The 23,702-nt window shown below is 48.1% G+C and overlaps 1 protein-coding gene across 8 annotated transcripts in view; it reads right to left on the bottom strand.

The window, feature by feature from the left end:
* The window catches only part of CSMD2 (CUB and Sushi multiple domains 2), a 684,208-nt gene that overhangs the window by 153,716 nt on the left and 506,790 nt on the right, over positions 1 to 23,702 (bottom strand). For all 8 annotated transcript variants that reach the window (XM_053267555.1, XM_053267553.1, XM_053267554.1 and 5 more), the window contains 5 exons: positions 18,773 to 18,975; positions 14,811 to 15,002; positions 10,573 to 10,711; positions 8,165 to 8,352; positions 502 to 696 (listed from right to left, as the gene is read on the bottom strand). In XM_053267555.1, coding sequence (XP_053123530.1) covers positions 502 to 696; positions 8,165 to 8,352; positions 10,573 to 10,711; positions 14,811 to 15,002; positions 18,773 to 18,975 — 917 coding nt within the window. The remainder of the gene's footprint in view (positions 1 to 501; positions 697 to 8,164; positions 8,353 to 10,572; positions 10,712 to 14,810; positions 15,003 to 18,772; positions 18,976 to 23,702) is intronic.

The following is a 23,702-nucleotide window of genomic DNA, read 5'->3' on the forward strand; positions in this document are numbered from 1 at the left end:
AAGACAAGACTGTCGGAAGGGATGGTCTGCTATGCATCGGTTGTTGGGCGGCAGGGGCGAATGTGCATGCAAACTCCATTTTGTGGGGTGGGCTATCATCTTTGGCAATGCCATCCTATCATTCTAGGATTCTGGCTGCATCGCGGTGAGCTGGTCTTGTGGTAGCAAGCATGACTTTCCCCCCTAGCTAAGCAGAGTCTGCCCTGGTTGCATAGGAATGGGAGAACACGTGAGCACTGTCAGATATTCCCCTCAGGGGATGGAGCTGCTCTCGGAAGAGCATCTAGGTTCCAAGTTCCCTCCCTGGCAGCAACTCCAAGATAGGGCTGAGAGAGATTCCTGCCTGCAACCTTGGAGTAGCCGCTGCCAGTCTGTGAAGACAATACTGAGCTAGATAGACCAATGGTCTGACTCAGTATACGGCAGCTTCCTATGTTCCGGTGCTGCAGGGATGTTCAAGGATGAGACCACATGCCCACCAACACACTTTGCCAAGCTTACCTGTACATGTCGGCCGCAATTTGTTCCACACGGGTTTCCCGTCCCCTCCTATGATGCATGTCAAGGTGGATACCCCTTCGATCATGTAGCCACTGTCACAGTAGTAGGTGATCGTTGACCCCAGTTTCAGCTCGCTTCCTGCCCGGGTGCCATTCTTAATCAAGCCGGGATCAAAGCAGGATTCTCGGGGGTTTTCTGCAACAGGAAATTGCCAGGCTATCATTTGTTTCCTGTCACAGTTAATGTTTCTCTGTTGTTATGCTGGGTAGCTGTGTGTGAATGCATCCTCTCAAAAACTGCCAGCTAGTTAGATTTGTGAGATTCTGAGACAACTTCCATTTTGGGATGACAGAGGCCTATCAGGGAAGCCAAATACATCTTAAGGGAAGGATTCCCAACACTGGGTCCCTAGATGGTGTTGAACTACAACTCCCATCATCCCAAGCCACAAGGGCAGGGTATGATGGCAGTTGTAGTCCAACAATGTCTGGGAACCCAACGCTGGGAACCCTGGCCGTAAGGGATGAAACAAGGGATGAAACCATGATATGGAAGATAGCTAGGAGTTTGTTACTTGCTGCACACAAAAATATTGGCAAACATTTGTAGTGCGTTAAAAAATGATCGAACCGGGAAGGGATGGCCACACTTTCCCAGGTCTAGGTGAGGCCATTGGTGTCACACCAAAATCCAGACCTGGAGTGTGTGAGCCAACAGGCAGAGAGAACTGGAGGATGCTCAGGCAAGTGGCCAGCCAGGATCCCAAGAACTGGTACCACGCCTGGCTGATCCAGAGGCTCTTTAGGGCCTGCCAATTTTAGGGGTCGCCAGTTGTAGGGATGTGGCACACCCCTCTTTACTTCTGGTCTGAGCACATACAACTTGGATTCCTTGAAAATAATTCCTCTTATGAAGAGAGTTGGCAGAATGTACACAGAGGTCTAAGGTGAGGTCTATAGAGTGCTGACCTGCCCCTCTCCCTTGGCCTGGAAGCCCCAGCCGGCTTTCTTCTGCTTGCCCCTTTAAGACTGCAAGACTATCATAGGCAATGGTATCAACAGCACTCCATTCCCACTCTCTTCTTCATTCCCTGTAGATGTAGGGTCCTTTTTTAAGAGTGTCAATTTGCATATAAAAATATCAGTAAAGCTTGAATCGGGCAAAAGTGCCTGCCTTTTCTCTGTTCTCCCCCACCCCCACATCTCCCTCTGATTTTTTAGGGCATGAAATATAATTAGGGGCTTTGATTAATCCAGAGCTTTTGTCATCTGAAGAATGCTCGTTAAAAGCCCAGGGCTCTTTATTTTGTTTCATTTTAATTGTGCACGGCATGGTCCAGGAACAATCAGAAAACGTGCCTGGGAATTAGATTGCCGTGGCTTCTAGAGTTCTCCCTTTTCTCCAAAAGGCTTGAAACCTCGAGCCCTGAGGTTGCTCCTCAGCTGGGGAAACAGGAATTGTGTGTTTCAGGCGCCTCGGCAAATTGCAGCTGCACCCTCAGCGGTGCTTGTTCTGCGAGGCAGCAGGGCAAGCACAGGTGGCTTTGAAGTACAGCATTTACAGTCAGGATCGCGTTTCCTCAGATCTACCAACAGGAGCTCTCTTCCCCACACGAGAAAGAGGTTACCACTTGAGCAGAGCTCTCAGGCTTCCTGAACTCAGCATCCCAATTTAGCAGCAGCATCTATTCAAAATGTGGAAGTTCCGGCTGTGTTTGCTGCTCTTACACCTCTCTGGTAAGACCCAGGCCATGCGGGAAGAGCTCACAACACATGGCCCCAGTTTGCATGTCAACCCCGGACCCGTTTCCAGAAGAGACGGAGCCCGTGTAGAGAGCAGCTGCATCTAGGCTCTTGCGAAATAGCGTAGAGCTTCGAATTCCCCGGAAGAGCATGAGAAGGGCCTGCATGCAGCAGTCTCTTGCTCCTCAGGACATCGCAAGCGAGCCTTACGTTTGGGTTGCCGTGGAAACCTGAAATAATTCTGCTTAACGCCTTTGAGGAGCCACCATTGCCTGCTTTACACAGGGAACTGATAATGCTTTTATTGCTGGCAGCAAAACTTTGCATTGCTAAGGAATGGAAAAAAGGAAGAACCTTCCAAAATTTAAATGGCTTGATAAAATTTGGGAGGTACCAGTTCAGGACAAACTCTCTTGCCAGCTAAACGCCTCTGCTCACCCAGATTCTAAGTGTTGCTTTTCAGAAGGTTGGTTACCCATTTTAGCCTAAGGAAAGTAAGCATATGAGATAACCAGGCAGTGTGTGTGTCTGTGTCTGTGTGTGTCCCACTATCAACTTGACAATGCCTAGATCAACGTGAACCAAAACGGGTACAGTCGTAGGGACACCTCAATGGCATTGTTTGCCATGATGTCATCCACCCCAATTCAAGATGGTGGACGCATGAACGCTTGAGGCGCAAGTGGGCTAACTTGTGAACTGCCTAACCAATTTGAACCACACTTGCTGCAGCTGTAGCGACACATAGGGATGGCTCAACTGCATGGTTTGTAATGATGTAATCCACCTTGATTCAAGATGGTGGACATGTGAACATTTAAGGTTGAAGTGGGAAAACTTGTGAAGATGTAATTATCAGTTAAGATTATAGTGAAAGGAAAGTAGGCAGATTAGTTCTTACCAGAACTTGTTTAAATTTTAGTAAAGTAAAGTTGTGCCCTCGAGTCAGTGTTGACTCCTGGAGACCACAGAGCCCTGTGGTTGTCTTTAGGAATATAGGAATATAGGAAACTGCCATATACTGAGTCAGACCATTGGTCTATCTAGCTCAGTATTGTCTTCACAGACTGGCAGCGGCTTCTCCAAGGTTGCAGGCAGGAATCTCTCTCAGCCCTATCTTGGAGAAGCCAGGGAGGGGACTTGAAACCTTCTGCTCTAATGGTAAGGGTTTACCATTGCCGCCTCCCACACAGTATGAGATGATGCCTTTCAGCATCTTCCTATATCGCTGCTGCTCAATATAGGTGTTTACCATAGTCTGGGAAACATACCAGCGGGGATTTGAACCAGCAAGCTGTTGCTCACTCAGCAAGTCATTTCCCTGCTGTGCCATTAGGTGGCTTTGTTTAAATTTTACTGATGCCAAAAAACCTCTATATACAAGACCTGAAAGGCTGAAAAAGGTTTTTATTTTATAATTTTATTATAAATGAATTAAGTGTAGTACTGATCCTGAGGTGTTATATTTATTTGTTCATCAGCTTTTATAGTTATTTTTGTAATTTTTCTTTTGTCCATTTCTGCAAAAAGTGATTTTTAAAAATGGAGCCCAAAGAGACTGGAATGAAGCACAGAGGAGAAGCTCTTAGATAAGAGCCTCTTAAGTTCTCCTCTCTCCTCTGCCTTATTTCAGTCTTGTAGCCTGCAATACCGGGAGATTCTTTGGCCATCAACAACAAAAGGTTGTCTCGCATATGCCAGCACCTACAGGCCACTCAGATGTCCACCCCCACCACACAAAGTTGTTTCTCTTGTCCAAAGTGTTGACTTCTAAGGAATATTATGAGTCCCTTTCCCCATGCTGCAGAAACCCACACGCCCACAGGCTCCCTGCGACCATTCTTTGCTTTTTCTTGTTAATCCGAAGAACCAGGATACCTTTCATCTAAGAAGCAGCAGATACCATTTCAGCCTGACACAGTGCCTCCCACCCAGCTGTCAGGCATCTTAGCTGTACTCTTGATCTCTGGATCTATGCTTGCCTTCAGGAAAAAAATAAAGCAAAACCATGCAGCTCTAACTCTTTCCTTGTTCTGCTGCGGGCAGAAAGGGGATATTTCTTGGCCAGTTACCTTGCTACCCTTGCCTATTATTTCTCTCCCCCCACCCTCACTACAGCCATCACAAAATCATCTCAGGGAATATCAGACTTCTGCTAGAGACACACTCTCTGCCATACCTCTGCCTGTCTTCTTTGATAGCTTTTTGCCACGTATATGCCCTACATTCACTTTAAATGCTTTCCACACTGGGAAGGTGCTCCTTGAACAAAGAGAAGTTTCCCCCCCCCTCTCTCAGAGGACCGGAATATTATCACCCCATGAAACTGATTCCCTTCCAACAAAAGGGAACACTTTTTCACACAGCGCAGAATTAATCTATGGAATTTTCTGCCATGGGAGATGGTGAGAGCCACCAGCCTGGATGGCTTTAAAAGGTGCTTGGACAATTTCACAGAGGACAGGTCTATCAACGGCTGCTAGTCTGGGTGGCAACAGGTTCCCTCCAGGTCCAGTGGAAGGATCCCTCTGAATCCCAACTGGAGACTGGGAGCAATAGCAGGAGAGGGGGCATGCCTTCGTCTCTGGTTTGGGGGCTTCGCAGAGGTGAGCCGCTCTGGAAAATGAGATGCTGGTCAAGCTAGGCATTGGGCCTGATCCAGCATGGTTTAGCTAGGCATTGGGCCTGATCCAGCAGAGCTCTTATGTTCTTATAGGTGGTGCTCTTCTGCTAATGTTAACCTTAAACAGGAGCATCAGGTAATGATGTCATACTTATGTAACGCCATCACTTCCAATGTGGAAGGTTCTTCCCTGAACATGTGCTGTCTCACCTAACACTTCCACTCCACACTCAGGGACACCAAGAAACCGAGCACCAAATTTATTCTTCATGCTGCATGCACAGAGCAAGCGAAAGCACGAGAGAGAAACCAGTGGCATCCAGTACTCTTTCCCCCACCCTCAAGATCCCCCTCCTCCTGCCAATGTGAAAGTTGGCACTTTAAGAGCAGCTGCCCCTTGGGCGAATTTAACTGGAGAGTTGCACTTCTTTGACATTCACCCAGCGGGTGCATCTTTGCTCCTGGCACGAAAGCTGATGCAGTCTCAAAGATGCCAATAAAGTGCTCCAAAACCCTTGTGTTCTGGACGAGCATTCTCTCAAAGTCAACGATGCCCCTTAGTTATGTCATTTGGAGACCAGAGAGCTGCTAGCACTGATGACATGTAAGGCGGCCGCAGAAAGCAAGGCCAGTTGGGCCCCATGAATGGCAGCACCAGCCAGCCCAACAGGGCCCTCGGGTTCTCTCTTGCACACACATCCTCCCTAGCTGCCTCTCTCCTGCTCCTTTCCTCCCTTGCTACCTCCCAATTCCCACAAGTTCTGTTTTCTGCAGCGTCCCAACCTCCAGCCTCGCCAGCTTTTCCTTTCCATGCGTGGGCAAGTTAATGAGCAAAGTTAAAACCTCATTCTTTGCTCCCAGCAGCCCTGCTCTGTGGGAGGCACGTAAGCACGATTAACTCTGTAGGTGTGTTTAGAGGAGAGGCAGAAAGAACGGGAAGGAAAAACACACCACCACCACCCAAACAGCAGCACTGACTTAATCAGGCCACCCTTCATTAAATGCAACGCAGCTAGCAAAAGATGGGCACGGAGGCAAACCCAAAAGCAGCACTTTTCGTTCTTAAATGCATTTGATATTTTAATTGGCTACATCTGAATAATTGATCATTGTTTTTCACCTAATTACTTTATTGCTAGGTCTGGAGATGGCAGTCTGGGGAAAAAATGATCATGGGGAATCTCCCTGTTGGATTTTGGTACCACCATGAGTTACATAACCCAGGGCTTGTGGGATAATATGTTTATCCTGAGATAACAACCCCTGAACTCATTCAAAACCTCTGATTCGTTTACATGTTCAAGGGGTGAAGCAAAGGTTGGCTGGCAATGGCGGGCATAAGCAGGAGATCTTCATTCATCTCTCTTTCACCCCGGAATAAATTATCATGCAAACAATACCAGGATAGTAGTTATACCTCTTCAGGATGGAGTTCAGAGTTCCATAGGAACACAGGGCTGCCATGGCCCAGACGGTCACAGCCCCGACTCAGAGCCAGATGGTCTTGTGGTAGCAAGCATGGATTGTCCCCTTTGCTAAGCAGGGTCCACCCTAGTGGCATTTGAATGGGAGACTAGAAGCATGGACACTGTAAGAGATTTCCCTCAGGGGATGGAGCAGCTCTGGGAAGAGCAGAAGGTTCCAAGTTCCCTCCCTGGCAGCATCTTCAAGAGAGATCTGAGAGAGATTCCTGCCTGCAGCCTTGGAGAAGCCGCTGCCAGTCTGTGAAGACAATACTGAGCCAGATAGCAATAGCAATAGCACTTATATTTATATACCGCTTTATAGCCGGAGCTCTCTAAGCGGTTTACAATGATTTAGCATATTGCCCCCAACATTCTGGGTACTCATTTTACCGACCTTGGAAGGATGGAAGGCTGCGTCAACCTTTAGCCTCTGGTCAGGATCGAACTTGTAACCTTCTGGTTACAGGGCGGCAGTTTTACCACTGCGCCACCAGGGGCTCTTTGATGGACCAGTGGTCTGATGGACCAGTGGTCTGGTCCATCAGACCAATGGACCAGTGGTCTGACTTGGTATAAGGCAGCTCCCTATGTTCCTAACCTGAGAAAGCCCCAGAGCTGGCCAATGCATCTCCGATATCTGCACTCCGGCATAAAGTTCAGTGGGAGCAGAGGAGAAGTGCCTGACACTGAAGGCTGCCCCTTTAAGGCTTCCCTTCCCCGGGCAAGGAGGTGCCCACGCTGTTGCTCCGACCAGCTTGCAGGTGCTGCCAGAGCAGAGGTAAGCACCTCCTAATTTATCCTTAAAGGTGCCTCTTGCTGACCCCCACCCATCACTGTCTGATGCAGCTCCTCTCCCAGATGATCACTTCCTCCCCCTCCAACCACGCTGCTTCCCTCGCACACGATCACAAAAGGGGAGCATGTGCAGCTTACAAACTAGGGCAGGACACTTGTCCTACTTTAATTATAATCGTGTGGATGGCCTTATTATTTTGGCCGTTTCTCTTGTACTCTGCAGATCCTGGAAGAATCTCTCTCTCCAGTCTCTTTCTCTGCTGGCCTGTCTTTCTGTTGCATGCTCTCTCTCTCTCTCTCTCACCCCCATCTCCCTCCTAATGCATGCACTGTTCACGGCAAGGGTTCACTTCCAGAAGGATAACAGAAAACAGATGTTTGCTGTCGTGCTGCATTAAATATGAGTCAGAGGCCTGCAGCCAAAGGAGGGGTTGGATAAAAAGTGGATGCAAAGAATCACAGCGCGGGCCAACGCCTTGATGCTGTGCTAGTGCAAAAAGATTGCACAGCTGCCCTAAACCATGGGGATTTAGGGCAGGGACCAAGCTCTTATTACTAATTATTATTATTGAAAATATTTATATCTCACCCCTCCAGTGCAATACTGATCAGGGCAGCTCACGGCAATAAAACAACAAAAGCAATATAAAATTTGACACAATGACACAAATAAAACACAATGTAGAATAAAAACAAACAGTTAAAATTAAAAACCCAGTAATAAAACACATTAGAAAGGCTCTCTGAACAAAGTGGGTTTTAAGAACTTTAAAAAAAACCCCTCTGGCGAATCTCTTCTGGGAGGGCATTCCAGAGGCGAGGGTCCACCACCGAAAAGTCCCTGTCTCTTGTCCCCAACAACTGAATCTCAATCAACGGAGGGGCCACGAGCATGGAATTATTACTGTATATCACCAACATGTGCAGGCCACAGGTCACACGTCTGCACGAGTGCGACCCTAGTCTTAGCCCCACTCTCAGTGCAAGTACAGTGATTCAGGATGTTGGCCACGGATATCCTTTGGAGAAGCACACACCTGTGAAATGGATGACGAATCCTGTGTTGCTGACTGAGGCATCACTCCGGAAGGCCAGGAAGAGATTGTTGCCACTGCTTTCAATCCTCTCTGGCAACTGGGTGTCGTAGAAGCTCCCGATCAAAGGGCTGAGTGAGTTGGGCCCATCGTAGATGTGCAAGAAATCATAGCCCGGCTCCAAATTGAAGCTGCGAGAGAAAACAACAGACTGACTTATTAAAGGTCATTAGATACCCTTCTAGAAAGATGTTCACTCAAAGTGACTTACAAAGAGGCAAATGAAACACAGACACAACCACATAATTAGAAATGACAGCCCATAGGTAAATGGAAACAGATTGATTCAGAATTAAAGCAGCCTCAGAGGGTACAACTCTCACATACATCCTGGCCACATCCTGACAATCCAAACTCCACTGTCAGCAGCATCACTGTCACCTTTATAACAGAGGAGAGAACAGGTCCCTGCCCCGAGGGGATCATGTTTAGAATTGCTACGGGACAGGAGAGCTGAGGGGGAGGGAGAGGAAAGGCCACGGAGGACTCTGAAGGTGAGTTCAGAGAGTCTGTGCTGCATCCAGCAGCAGACAGGAAGAGATTCAAGGAGAGGGTGATGTGACCTCTTAAGGGGCTTGGAGGAGAGCGGGTCTCGTGGTAGCAAGCATGACTTGCCCCCTTAGCTAAGCAGGGTCCGCTCTGGTTGCATAGGAATGGGAGACTAGAAGTGTGAGCACTGGAAGATCTTCCCCTCAGGGGATGGAGCCGCTCTGGGAAGAGCAGAAGGTTCCAAGGTTCCCTGGCAGCATCTCCAAGAGAGGGTTGAGAGAGACTCCTGCCTGCAACCTTGGAGAAGACGCTGCCAGTCTGTGCAGACAATACTGAGCTAGATAGACCAGTGGTCTGACTCAGTATATATGGCAGCTTCCTAGGTTCCTATGTTCGTGTTCAAGAGTTGAGCTGTGCATCCCCGACCCCTTTTTTTAATGCGCCAACTTTGGAGGGGAGACTTTTTCAACCCACTGCCTCAGCCCACCTGCTCACCTTGCCAGCCTGGCCATCTGACCCCACCATTTGCCACCGCCACTGCCTGCTCCCCGCCTACCAGCAGCTCCGCGGCCTCCACTAACCACCAGCATTGGCCGCCTGCCTGTGCCGCTCTGCTGGGCAGCCGAAGCAATATCCTGATAACAGAGCAAAGAGGCAACTTTTTTAAAGTGGCGATTCTCTTGATTTAGCGGGGGGTGGGGAGCAACTGGCCTTATCCATCCCCAGCACAGCATCCCTCCAGTGGCTGTTGCTGGTGTCTGTCTTAGGTTTCTTTTTTAGATTGTGAGCCCTTTGGGGGCAGGGAGCCATCTTTATTTCTATGTCTGTAAACCGCTTTGGGAGCTTTTGTTGAAAAGCGGTATATAAATATTTGTCCTGTTCAAATTCGTAATATAATAATGCCACTGCCCAGTGCGTACCTGGGGCATCGTTAGATCATGTTGACCACCTGGCAGAGGGGCGAAGGCAGGCGGCCAGCACCAGTGGCTAATGGGGGCCGCAGAGTGGCTGGCGGGTGGGGGCTGCAGCAGTGCCCCTCCTTGGCCCTGGCACCCCACATTCATTGAACGTGACTGCTCAATGGAAGTTCTGCCCTGACGATGAAATTTGGAGCCCCCAAATCTGGGGGAATCCAGACGGGGAGAACTGGGTAAGGATCCTTAGGTTTCACCCATCTCAAGCTGGGGATCCTCCAAACATGTATGGAACATTGCTCAGAAATGATGTAAGGAGTGTGAAATAGTGGTGTGGAGGCCGGCTGGACTGGATTTGAACCTTACCCAGCCCAGCACGGCTTTGGCCAAACCGGGACGAGCCAGTTCATGGGTCGGCTCGGGTATACTTGTAAAGGGGAATCCTTGAGGATTCCCCTTTATAAGTAAAGGGCATCCCTAATCCTAATGGTAAAGATAGTGAGGGTAGGACGGAGGAGTAGCTAAAGAAAGCGTCCTCTGCCGGCCTTCTTACCGTTAGAGGAGGTGGTGAGGCAGCAGAGAAGGGGCAGGGTCTCCTCCAAGCCCCCTGCTGGCCTCCCAAATGACAGCCTGGTTTGGGCCTCTGTGAGTGTGCAGAGGATTAGGGATGTCCTCTACTTGTAAAGGAGAATCCTCAAGGATTCCCCTTTACAAGTATACCCGAGCTGGCCTGCAAGCCAATTCTTTGAACCGGGGGCCAGTCTGGTTCAGGCTTGGAAATTGGACCACCCGAACTGAGCCGGTTCGATGGCAAGCCGCTCGCATACTCCCAGTATGACACATGCTGATTTCTTCAGCAGACGCAAGAGCCTGCAACCTGAGGCCTTCTAAGCCACACCCGTTCTTCTCGGTAGGAGTGCCCCGCAGGAAAAGAACTGAACCACTTACGTGTGAAACACCAAGGCAATGACGTAATCGGGAGACACAGTCAGTTTCCAGTCGCACTCCTTTCCTGGGGGGTAAGGCTCTGGGTAGTTTGGTGACAAGATCACTCCTGAAGGCCCGGTCAGGATCCCTCCACAGGGAGCTAAGCAAGAAGGAAAGGAAAGAAGGAAGAGGCATTCCCAAAGGAGAGAAGGAAGAGGCATTCTCAAAGCTAAGACCTTTAAGGCCTACATTTTAGGAACATCTGCCAAGCACCTATTTCAGGGACTGGAGGGTCTCAGGTAGTCCAAGAAACTGGTTTACCTCCCAATAGCCTCAGCCACTGCCCCTACATCTACTATGACTTTCAAGGTTTGCCGAGAATGCAGCTTCTCTTCCCCCCCCTCAAGAAACACATGATGAGATTAAGCAGATGGAGAGAGGCCTTCTTGGTGGTTGGTTCCTAAAGCTTTGCACTTTTAGTTGCTTAAGAGACTCAGCAAACCTTTCCCCCTCCCAGCTCCTTGGGGGCTATTATGCTGCCTGATGGTTATCACTGGCCAAATGGCAGGGACATTTTCTCGCACAGTCTCTGCCTCCTGGTGCTTAGCTTAGTGAGCTAGTTATTGGAGCAGCCCTTGAAAAGCACACCCACCTTCCATCAAAACAGCCTGATCCATATGCTTACTTCCACTGAGTCTCTTGCTGGCTTTTAGGCATGCGAATACATAACAGTAACCTCTGCCAGATCAGTCCCGGAGTCCATCCAGACCAGCACTTTGTGGACAAGGTCAGAAGCACAGCAAGACCGCGGAAGTAATCTCTTTGCACTTGGTATTGAGGTATACTGCCTTGGGACACGGAGGCTCCACTTAGCTGCCCTGGCTCAACTGACAGACCTGCCATCCTCCACAAATTCCCCCTTTCTCTTTAAAGCTAAGAACAGAGACCACCCCCACCTCTTGTTAAGTTGGGGTTGCATGAAACAGTTCTCTTGTTTGGGCTGAAAATAATTGTACTGGCTGATATCCAGACTCATGCTTCCCTAGTGCAATGAAGAAGGATGCACCCATGCCTGAGGGTCGTGGATGCTCAAAGCTGCACAAGCTCCGGTGGTCTCGGTCTATTTGTGCATATGTTCCACGCACACAGCAAGGAGCGCAGAGAGCTTGGCATCTTTCCCTGCAACATCGATGGCCTGAGGGAGAGGCTGCATGCCGGCGATTGCACAACTGCACCCTGTTGCATCAGCGCAACCCTTGTCTGGAATGCTTAACAGCCTTGCATCAGTGCAACAACCCCTGCTAACTGAGCAAAGAGGTACCATTTAATGTGGCGATTCTCTTACATATAGCAGGGGGAGAGCAACTGGCCCTATCCTTCCCCAGCACAGCATCCCTCCAGCAGCTGTTGCTGGTGTCTATCTTACGTTTCTTTTTTAGACTGTGACAGCGGACAGGGAGCCATTTTAGACATTCTATTTATTTACTTACTTTATTTCTACATAAACCGCTTCAGGAAACTTTTGTGGAAAAGCGGTATATAAATATTTGTCGTATCTGTCATAACATGTTTGCATCAGAGCAGTGTTTGGATGTCAGCCACGGTAAGTTTTTATTTAGGAACCAAACACATGCACCTCCCTGGCAGCTCCAAGATAGGGCAGAGAGAGACTCCTGCCTACAACCTTGGAGATGCTGCTGCCAGGCTGGGTAGACGATACTGAGCTAGATGGACCAAGCATCTGACTCAATATCTGACAACTTCCTATGTTCCTCCTTCCAAATGGCCAGGGAATGCATGGAATTTCCAAATGGCCAATGGCCATTTGGAAATTCTATGCATTCCTAGGCCATTTGGAAGGAACCAGGGCTTTTTAGTGGGCATTCCCTGCCATTCATTTTAGTACATTCCCTAGAACAACTGCTTTGCATGCAGAAAGTTCCAAGTTCCCTCCCTGGCAGCATCTCCAAGATAGGGCTGAGAGAGACTCCTGCCTGCAACCTTGCAGAAGCTGCTGCCAGTCTGTGAAGACAATACTGAGCCAGATGGAGAGCTGGTCTTGTGGTAGCAAACATGACTTGTTCCATTTAGCTAAGCAGGTTGCATTTGAATGGGAGACCACATTTGAATACTGTAAGATATTCCCCTTAAGGGATGGAGACGCTCTGGGAAGAGCTGAAGGTTCCAAGTTCCCTCCCTGGCAGCATCTCCAAGATAGGACAAGATTATTTTTTTTAATAGGACAAGATTTTTTAATTGAACCAACAAACTACCAAAGCATACAGTACGTTGCTGAGAGAGATTCCTGCCTGCAACCTGGGAGAAGCCACTGCCAGTATGTGAAGACAATACTGAGCTAGAGAGACCAATGGTCTGACTCGGCAGAAGGCAGTTTCCTATGTTCCTAACCAACCAAACCTTAGGAGTAGGGATGGGTTAGAAATCCAAATAAGGACAATTTTACTTAAGGAATTGTCCACTCCTTCCCTAGACCACCACATAACACTGAGTTTCTCCACTCTCCCTCAGATCTCTTCTTCCAGTGCAAATGGACAACAGCTGGATACAATTTTTAAGAAGAGTGATATAATAGTGGGCATGAAAAGCAGAGGTGCTTAACTGTCCCCCCCCGGCCCATGACCCTCCCCAGAAAATGGCTCTCCCCAAACCATTTAAAAGTATTGTTTTCCTTCTAGCAAGTTGGCAAAATTTTGTTACATCCCAAGTTGTGTAAGGACTTGTAAGGACTGTATTATATATTGTTATATTCTAAACTGTGTTTTGTAAGAAAGGGTTGGCAAAATCATGATCACTGAAGGCTACTACTTATTGTGTTATATTCCTGTCTGGTAGATGACGGTAATAAAGATTCCATTCCTGTTCTTTTCCCAGCCAGGCTCCAACCCCGGAAGCAGGCTCAGCTGGGGGGAAACCAGCCTCAGGGGAAATCTCTGCATCCTCCCTCCTGATTCTTCCCTGTAAATAAAGGTAAAGTGTGCTGTCAAGTCAGTATCGACTCCTGGCGACCACAGAGCCCTGTGGTTGTCTTTGGTAGAATGCAGGAGGTGTTGACCATTGCCTCCTCCTGCGCAGTATGAGATTATGCCTTTCAGCATCTTCCAATATTTCTGCTGCCCTACAGAGGTGTTTGCCATAGACTGGGAAGCATACCAGCGGGGATTCAAACCGGCAACCTCTGGCTTGCTAGTCAAGTCATTTCCCCACTGTGCCATTAGATGGCTCCTCCCTGTAAATGCCCCCCTAATATCATCTTGCAAATGTGTACTTGGGAAACACACGTTTGCCAAGGGGATGGGAGCTTTTAGCAATATCTGGCCAAGATGAGGATGTGCCATGAGGTGGAGTTGGCTGCTTGAAATCCAAGCAAACCAAACAAAAACTCTGAAACTGTCTTCCACTGAATGGAAGAGGTTGGGGGAGCACCCTGACTTACTTTTCAATCAGTTTTGGAAAGTAAGGAAATTAATTAATTTCCCTTGCTTCGGACAAAATTTGAGAAATACAAATTAAGTATAAGGCATATGACATAGACAGCTAAGATTTAATTAGCCCATTAATTGAACATTTATTGCTCTGGTGTGCTTGGCATGACAATTTTTATCTGCTGCAGACTTGTGTATGCACACCTTTGCATGCATGCACTGTGAACATGCACACCCTGTTTCTTCATCTCAAGGACAATGCCGCATTCTTCCTTTTTTTCAGAATCTCATATCACCTTGAAGGGAAACTGTCATTCAGTTATATCTACCCTCCAACCAGTCTGAAACCTGCACAAACCTTGTAAAGCACTGCATGTGGACCAAGGCCTAACTGGCAAGAGAAAGCTCTTCCGAGTGGCTGCTGAAACAGTAGCATTGCCCCTTGTGAAGGCCTGCCCTAGACAGCCACCTACAATCCCCTAATTGCATCACAGGACTCCAAAACGTAAGGATCTGCAGTCCTCCGGCTACTGGGATTTCTCCCACCTAATCAGAGTTGCAGATCCAAAGATGAAAGGGAGCAGAGATTGCTTAGCCTGCCTCCCCTCAGAGCAGCTGATCCCATCCTGAAGAGCCCTCTCTCCCTCTCTGCCGGCTTCAGCAACGGCCTTTATATCCACTGCCAGAGTCCCACCCAGCAAGAAGTAGAGATGGCACCCTTTGTTCCAATAGTTCTGTTGGGGTGCATCCTGGCCAGTTCGCTGCCTTCCTCAAACTGAGCTGCAGGCCTTTTACAGGGGTAGTGGAGAGCCATACCTATGCAGGTGGGGGGGTCCGGCTGCCAGAAAAACCTGTTCTCGATCTGCACGCAGCTGATCTTGGCATCCCCTTGCAGGACGTAGCCAGGGTCACACTGGAAAACGATGGAGTCGCCCGCTTCCTTGCTGTTGCCACTACGGCTCCCGTTCTGCGGCACCCCGGGGTCATTGCAGGAGGTGGCAGTGGACACTAGAAGCCCAAGTGGGGAAAAGTGAAAGGTAAGATGAGCAGCGGGAACAGTAGACGTATGCCATGTATGTATCCCCCATGCATAAATGCACACGTGAGGAAGGAACAGAATTGTATCTGCAGGTTGTGCCTCATGGCAGTTGCACTTTCAGCATTAGCAAGACACGTGGTAGAGTCCTTTCCCACTCGTGCTAAATGCACAGCCACCACAAGGTGAATGGGAGACTTGATGTGTGAGCACTGCAAGATATTCCCCTCAGGGGATGAAGCCACGCTGGGAAGAGCAGAAAGTTTCAAGTTCCCTCCCTGGCAGCATCTCCAAGATAGGGCTGAGAGAGATTCCTGCCTGCAACCTTGGAGAAGCTGCTGCCAGTCTGTGAAGACAATACTGAGCTAGATAGACCAATGGTCTGACTCAGTATATGGCAGTTTCCTATGTTCCTAAGGTGTTAGACCAGCAGGCGTGGTCCTGATCCCCTCCCACATGATCACTGAAAGTGTGGGCGGGTCTTGTCTTCAAACTATTCATTTGTCAGGGATTCTACAGCTTAGACCTGCAACCGCATGTCCTGAGGGTGGGAACAGGGATGTACAAACAGTGCCCCATGCGACTGGCAGGCAGGAGACATCTTTAGGGCTGGCCAAGGCTGGTGTGATGGCAGGAAGCTGGCTGGTCGACAGCACTTGCTTTTCACAGCAATGCTTAGCATTTCTCAAGTGCTTTAGAGGGTTCAGTGTTACCTTGCCATCCTTGGCACAGCCCTGTAAGCTAGTTTAGTCTTCTTCTTCCTCACGTCTTGCAGATGTGAGGCTGTGAGGGAGTGGCTTGCGCGGTGGAGGGGAGATGCCAGCCGGTGGGCTTTTAGCTTGCATCTCCTCCAGAACTGAGGGGGTGCGTCTACATATCGGCCAGTTTACCTGAAGTCCCTGTGGACTATTGGGGAGGACTTCACACATGATTCGGGGTTTTCATTGCGCGTTAAGAGCGTAGCCCTATTTATATCCGGGGTACAAAAAAACCCACCCCTCTTTTTGCATCTGGGTTTGGGGGGGGAGGGCTTGGGGGGCAACTTTGAACTTGCCGGAAAGCTTCACAGTAAGCCTACTGCGTGAGAAAGCTCTATGGGACATCTCTGAAATGTCTGCATTTGTCTGCCTCCTGCTGGCTCAGCCAGAGTATGTGAGCCAGAGTACTGCCCAGAACCAGCACAAAGGGCTAAATGCTGGGCCTTTCCATGCCTCATTTTCTCTTTGCTTCTCCTTGGTCCAGCTGCACAGAACGTGGAGAGCCAACAGTGTTTAACTTTCCAAAATGAGAGGTGCTGCCGGGGTTCAAGAGTGCCTGGAACCCATTTCCTGCATCTGGAAACTTCTTCCCACCTCATCCTAGATGACCCGAGGACTGATTTTGGTTCTCCAGTGACAAAGTACATTCTCAAATCCCGTCTAGTTGTTATTATTTAGAATATTCCTACACTGCTTTTTCATGAGGGGGGGGAATTCTCGAGGAGGAGAAGGAGAAGGAAGAGGAGCAGCAATAGCAGAAGATGATGATGAAGAAGAAATAATAATTTATTTTTAGATGGTTAACCACCCAGGGACTTCTCTATGGGGCAGTATAGAAATGTACTAAAGAAGGAGAAGGGGAAGGGGAAGAAGAAAGTTCCCTGTCCCAAATTTATCTTAACACACAATCTTAAACACACAAACCACGATGCTGTGTTGGGGTTGAATAGGGACCGTTGCTTTCCCCCTGCTCAACAGAAGAAAGCTGCCATCTTAAGAAGGTATTGGCAGTGTGTGTGTGTGTGTGTGTGTGTGTGTGTGTGTGTGTGTGTAGGGGGGCCTAAACAAGGCGAACCTTTGCCTGAGGGGGCCACTCATTGATTACTCATTGAGCATCCGACCACACTGCTCTTCAACACAAAAAGTCCCCACAGAGGTTTCTGTGGGAAAAGGAATGAGAAGATGGTTCTCTGCCCCAAAGAGGCTCCCCGTCTAAGAAGAAACCCAAGGGAGACACCAGCAAGAGCCACTGGAAAGATCCAGTGCTGAGCTTGGATAGGGCCATTTGGTCTCCCCCTGCTAAATATGAGAGAGTCACCACTTGAGAGGTGACTCTGCCCAGTTGGCACTCTGGTCCTGAAAAGAGAAGGAGCACATCTTCACATCACCCGCACATATACATATGTGTGAGTGCGCACAGGGCACCCATTCAGCTCACACACACCCCATCACTGACCTCACAAGCAACGTATGTTGCTCCCGTAGTAAAAAGCTGGAGGGGACGGCAAGTTCAAGCACACTCCGCGAAATGCGGCCTGCTGCCCATCCACACGCAGTCATGTTTACTAAGCCTGGGCATCTGCTAATCTTACCCGGCATTTTGTTACAAGCCTATGTCAAACATATGCTTTCAAATAAACTGGACCGCTGGCAGATTTCTCTTCTGGTGAGTGATGGAGAGGAATTTCCGCCTCCAGCTTTCAGAGTCAGTGGTGGGCCTGACCTTTTTATGAAAGGCTCAGGAAGGCCTTGGGAAATCTGCTGTTGTGTTAAGTGAAAACTCACTCCGGTTCTTTTCAGCAAAGTCCTGGGCATTAAGAACAAAGGACAGCATCTCTCTAAATTGTATGTGTGTGTGTGGGGGGGGATGGATTAGGAGCACAACTTGATGAAATGAGGGGCTTTGAACTTAAAAAACAAATGAAACAGAAGTGGTTTTCCACAAGAAACCCCCGGGGGAAACTTATCAGGGGTTCATCAGTAAGAAAATCACTGACAGTTGCCAGTAGCAGCTCGTTCTAAGGAGTCAGGCGAGCACCAAGGAAGCAGCTCGAGTTGCTCTTCTCTCTCCTCAGCTGCCTGCAGGCTGGCCATTCATCAGGTAGAGCTGCAGAGCTCTACCTGACAAATGGCCAGCAGCACGGCTCTCGTTTCGGGCAGGGCAGGAGAGAGAGGGGCAACGCAAGCAGCCTCCTTTGGCACCCACCCACTCTCGGCTCCTTAGGAGAAGCCACTTCTGACAGTTTTCCCACTGCTGTGGATATTCCCCCACGGTGCACAAGGGCAGCTAAGTGAGGAGCGCGTTCTAGGAAGTAGGGCAATCCTGAGGCTTTATAGACCTGACCCAGGCCCTGCACAATCTGGGCACCAACTCACAAATGCTTCCCAGAATCCTCTGCCAGTCACACGGGTTCTTTGCAGTGCAGTTCCCAGTTTTCTCATTTGGACATTTTCAGGCAGGTTCGCTTTCCCCCAATCCTGGGTGCAGCCCCCACATCTGTGGCTTTGATGGCATCTTCACATAGATACCAGCTATGTGAGACTAAGGGAACGCTAGCCCAGATTATTATTATTCTTTAAATAATAATAATTAATTATTATTATTATTTACATTTATAAACCGCCCCATCCAGAGGCTCAGATGATGGCATCCCTTCTTCCTCCCAACACCCACCCCCTCACAGACACTTTCACAGAGGCCCACCATAACCTGGCTCTGCTATGTACCATTATTTGTTCTTGCCACAAAAGGGCACACTCAAATGAGTTTTCTAGACTGGAACGTAATGGGCCTGATGCAGGCGATCTATTTGCAGTGGCAGAAAGCACCATGGAATGAGACAAAACAGAGTCACCCTGTCCTAGGCACCATCCCCGTCCCCCGCCCGGCCAAACTACTGGAGCTTCTCATTAAACCAAAGGCCATTGTGCCCAGCGGGGGATGGCGGGAGTTGCAAGGCTGGAAAGCCCTGAACTAGACTTACCTGAAAACTGAATGGCAAAGCCCTGCTTGCTGGTGAAGAAGTCAGTGTTGAACTGAAGGACCACAGAGTTGAAAGTGCTGTGGACGTCGCTGGGCAGGAGAGAACCACTCACTTCCTTCAAGAGGATCCCCTTCTCCACTGGCCCATCCCAGATCCTTAGGACATCATGGAACTCCTCTGTGTGGAAAACCATGAAATGGAGCCTGTGTTGGGAATGGGGAGGTGAGAGAAGAGCAAACAGCTACCATGAGGGAACACTTACATTGCAGACTTACTTTGTTTTAAACCAGACCTGCATAGCAGAAAGAGCAGGGGCCGCTTCTAAACCTCAGGGACTTTTTTGCTAGCTCTCAGGTAGGAATCACTTGCAGCAGCAACAGCAGGAGCACTGGAGAGCTCTCGGCTTGTCCCATTACTACTACTACTACTCCGGAATATTTATATACTGGAACAACCCAAGTTCTCAACGCAGTTTACACAGAAAAATAAACACATGGATAAGATGACCCCTGGGTGGGGGTCATCCAAAAGAAGGCACTCTCCCAGGTAACCCAGTCCTAAGCTGTTTAGGGCTTTAAAAGGTAGTCACCAGCACTTTGTATTTCGCCTGGAAACCTATTGGTAGCCAATGTAGTTGCTTTAAAACAGATGTAACATGGTCTCTTGGAGAAACCCTGGAGACCAAGCTAACTGCTGCATTTTGGACCGACAGATGTTTCTGAACCACATACAAAGGCAGCTCCACATAGAGTGTATTGCAGTAGCCAAGCCTAGAGGTGACCAGAGAGTGGGCCACAGTTCTGAGATCATCGTCTTATGATAGACCTCTCCAAATAGCTGAACGGTTGTCACACAGAAAGAGGAGTGGACTTGTTCTCTGTTGCTCCAGAGGGAAAGATGAGAACCAACAGGTTGAAATTACAAGGAAGCAGATTTAGGCTAGACATTAGCAAGAACTACCGAATGGGAAGTGGTGTTCACCAGTGGATTGTCCCACTGTCCCAACCTTCAGTGATTAAGGCTCTAGTGTAGAAATATGAGACAGATGGGAAATAGAAACAAGACAATAAGAACGTTTCATTGTTCTAGAAATGGATATATTTGCTACAGAAAAGGAGGAATAACTGGATCAAGATGGACTAATTCAATTCAAACAGAGGCGCCCGGATCGAGTCGGGAGAGGGCCTGCAGGAAAAGAAAGTGGCCCACTGTGCCTTGAAAGGTCTCTGTGCACTTGAAGGTGAATTGAACCTTCCATTGCCTTTTATTGCCTTTTATGATTGGCCCTTCGTTGTTAGGCAGTAGCAGCAGTGTGAAGCTTTTAATATTTTAATTCCATCTCCAGGATAATGGGCGCTACAGCAATGCATTATAGATGTCAGGCAACTGCATGATTATTAATTGACTGCTTTTTCAAGAGGGCCATCACCTCTCCGGCTTTTTATTTAATATGCCTGTTATGTTTGTATTAGCGTAAGAACTTGTACTGGAGATGCAATAAAATGTTGATTTAAAAGGGGGTGGGGTGGGGTGGGGCTGGTACGGCGGCGAGGGAGAGATCCTATCCTATCTGCAGAAGGAGGCGAATGCATGAAGTATTCACTGTAGCTTGGCCTGCCCCCCAAACTTCTCAACACTGAAGCCCTTCTCCCTCTGAGGAAATGGATCCCAATGGAACAGCCACCCATGGCTCTGTCATAAGTCCATTAATCATATCTATATCTATATCTATCTATCTTTCTATCTATCTATCTATATATCAGTCCTCCAACCATCATTCTTTGGCAAACTAAGCTATGCATCAATTATTGCTTATGGGCCAGTTCAGACATTATGGGAAACCACATTTCTCACTCAGCATCTTCTAACCCTGAGCTTGCATGCTCCTCCATCCCCTGCCCTCTTACCCCTTAGCTCTGTTATGGGTCCATGATGTCAACATCCTAGTCTGTTTAAATCATGGCTCCATGGCTCATGCAAAGCCAGGAAGTGTGGTTGGCCAACCAGGATGTGCAGCCCACTTTGGACTCTGGTTTCACATCTTGGTATGTAGAAGGGAGCTCAGTTCCTAGCTTTGCACAAGATGTAGAGACATGGTTTAAATAAGGGAGTGTGTTGACAAACACAGGCTGAGAGGAGAGAAGCAGAGAGGAGATGGGGGGTGAGAAGTCATGTTCATGTCGCGGGAAACCATGGCTTTCTGACACATCTGAATCTGCCTTATTTGTGCAATATGAATGCTTGCCACTAGAAGCAGGGCCTTTTACTGCCATGGCCCCAAGACTGCAGAACAACCTTGCCACGGAACTGAGAAATTGTTCTTCTTTGCTTGCATTACAGAAGGGCTGTAAAACCTTTCTTTTTGTTGGGTCTTCATTTGGCATCTCCTGCTAAAGGGACTTTTCTGACGGGTGGATATTTTCTAGTTATTTTCTGACTTTCAACCTCTATTATATTGCTCTTATATGATTGTGGGGTTCCTTCCCCACTTTCTGTTGCTATGAGCCACTTTGAACACATGCTGGGAGAACAGAATATAAATTTAAAATAAGGAACCACTTCCTTCAATTCAACCAAGACTTTTTAAAACATATATTTAAAATCCTCCCCCAAACCACTTGTTTGAAACTGGAGTCAAGAATGCTTATCCACTAACTTTAAGAAAAGCACTACAAAACCCTTCCTAGATGGGTACAAGGAATAGTTAAGTGCACACCACTTATGTAAAATGATAGAAGTGGATGATTAGGAAGGCCAGAGGTGTTGAAGGATGAACACACACAAAGAGAATAGATTCTACATGCTCAGAAAAAGCTGCCTTGAACTTGCAAACTAAACAAGCTTACTTATTCAGCAGGTGTATAATTGACCATTTATACTGGAGTAAACTCCCAGAGATTATGAAATCTAAACCAAAAAGATAATGATCTCAGAACTGTGGTGCACTCTCAGGTAACCTCTAGGTTTGACTACTGCAATGTGCTCTATGTGGGGCTGCCTTTGTATGTGGTTCGGAAATGTCAATTGGTTCAAAATGCGATGGCTAGATTGGTCTCCGGATTTCTTGGAGAGACCATATTATGCCGATTTTAAAGCCATTGCATTGGCTATCAATAGGTTTCCGGGCAAAATACAAAGTGCTGGTGACTACCTTTAAAGCCCTAAATGGCACAGGACTGAATTACCTGGGAGAGTGCCTTCTTCTGCATGATCCCCATTGCACATTAAGGTTGCACAAAGAGGTCTGTCTCCAGATGGCAACTGGGGGGCAGGCCTTCTCTGTAGTCGCTCCTGGGCTCTGGGATGTGCTCCCTATAGCTGTCCATGAGTCAACATCTTTACCCCCCTTTAAAAGAGCCCTTAAGGCTTTTTAGCCGGGCTTTTAGTTATCTGTGAATGTTTAAAATTCTTTTAATGGTTGTTTTATTCTGCTTTTAATTGTATTTACTTTTGTGAACCGCCTAGAGCCTATGGAGTCAGGCAGTATATTAAATAAACAAGTAAGTAAGTAAGTAAGTAAGTAAGTAAGTAAGTTGATTTAATTCCATTTCTATGTTATATCGTTCTGTGCAAGCTCAGGGCGTGCCTAGGTAATTCTGCGGTGCCAGCACACTGGGCATGTTCCTGTGTTCCAGCCTACACCGCTCCCCTGGAAGTTGCTGACTGAATGGCAGAACCAGAACTTTAGATTGTGCAGAGATGCTGCAAGCAGTCTCCTCTGTCGGTGGGTACTGTGGGCTGGTGATATTCAGTTTATTTCTTGCAGCACAGAAGCCATTCTCTCTTGGCTCACAGTTAAGAAATAACTAAATTAGATACTATTTAAAGCAAGGAAGCAAGTCAACCAGGTTAAGTGGAAAAACAGAGCCGAGAAGTGGGCGAAGGAGGCCTTCAAGCCCGACCCTCATTTACTAGTGCAGGACAGCTACAGCATCTCTGGTGGATGGCCATCCAGCCTCCGTGTGAAAACCTCCAGTGAACAGCACGAAACAGCATGAACGAGGCTGTTCCTAGGGATGTGCAAGCCAGCTCGCATCGAGTCAGCTCGGTTCAAGCAGTCCGAGTTTGAACCAGACCAACCCCCAGTTCAAAGAATCGTTTCATGGGCCGGCTCGAAGGGTATACTTGTCAAGGGGAATACTGATTTCCGTTCACAAGTACACCCCTCAAGCTGGCCTCTGAACCAGTTTGGCCTGGTTTGATGGCCAAACTGGACTGGACCCGGTTCCGCCGAGCCCGTTGAATCCAGTACGGATTTGAAACGGCTGGCTCGCACACACCTAGCTGTTTCACTGTCAAACAGCTCTACCAGTTAGGAGATAATTCAAGCAGGGATTCACAGCAGCAATTGGGACACTGTGGCCGATTCTCCAATGGCAGTAGCAGCTAGTTTAGACACTAGGAACAAATGCTCCCTGCCTTGGTGGCTCTGGTCTTTACCGATGTTGGGGGGCAGGGGTAGTATTCTCTGCCACCATGGCTAAAGTAGTGCAAAATCACCACCGTTATCGTGGACTTTGCTCTCATATTCCAGGAGAAGAGATGCAGATGGAGCGGAGTGGGAGATATTTGTCTGGATATTAATATCCAGATTATCAAAAACCTTCTGGTGTATCAAACAGCAACTTAGCAATGCTTTAACAACTGGGTTTGCATTTTCATAAATGGAACCGAGGTCCCGCTGACATAAACAGGAGCATTCAGATCCTTCTGTTTTCTATTAAAAAACCTTCCCTTCACAACTCCTCCACGGTTGCTTTCTCTTGCAATAAGAATGGAGAGCATTTATTAAGTCACAAACATAATATCGCACCTTCACAGTCCATGTTAACTAATCCAGAATAGCTACCGCCCACTGGTTCTATACGCTCACTTGTAGAGATGAGTATCACGGATTCACCCATGAGCATGAATGGAGAGGGAGAAGGAG

This window comes from Hemicordylus capensis, chromosome 7, assembly GCF_027244095.1.
Source record: "Hemicordylus capensis ecotype Gifberg chromosome 7, rHemCap1.1.pri, whole genome shotgun sequence".
In the NCBI taxonomy this organism is placed as follows: Eukaryota; Metazoa; Chordata; class Lepidosauria; order Squamata; family Cordylidae; genus Hemicordylus; species Hemicordylus capensis.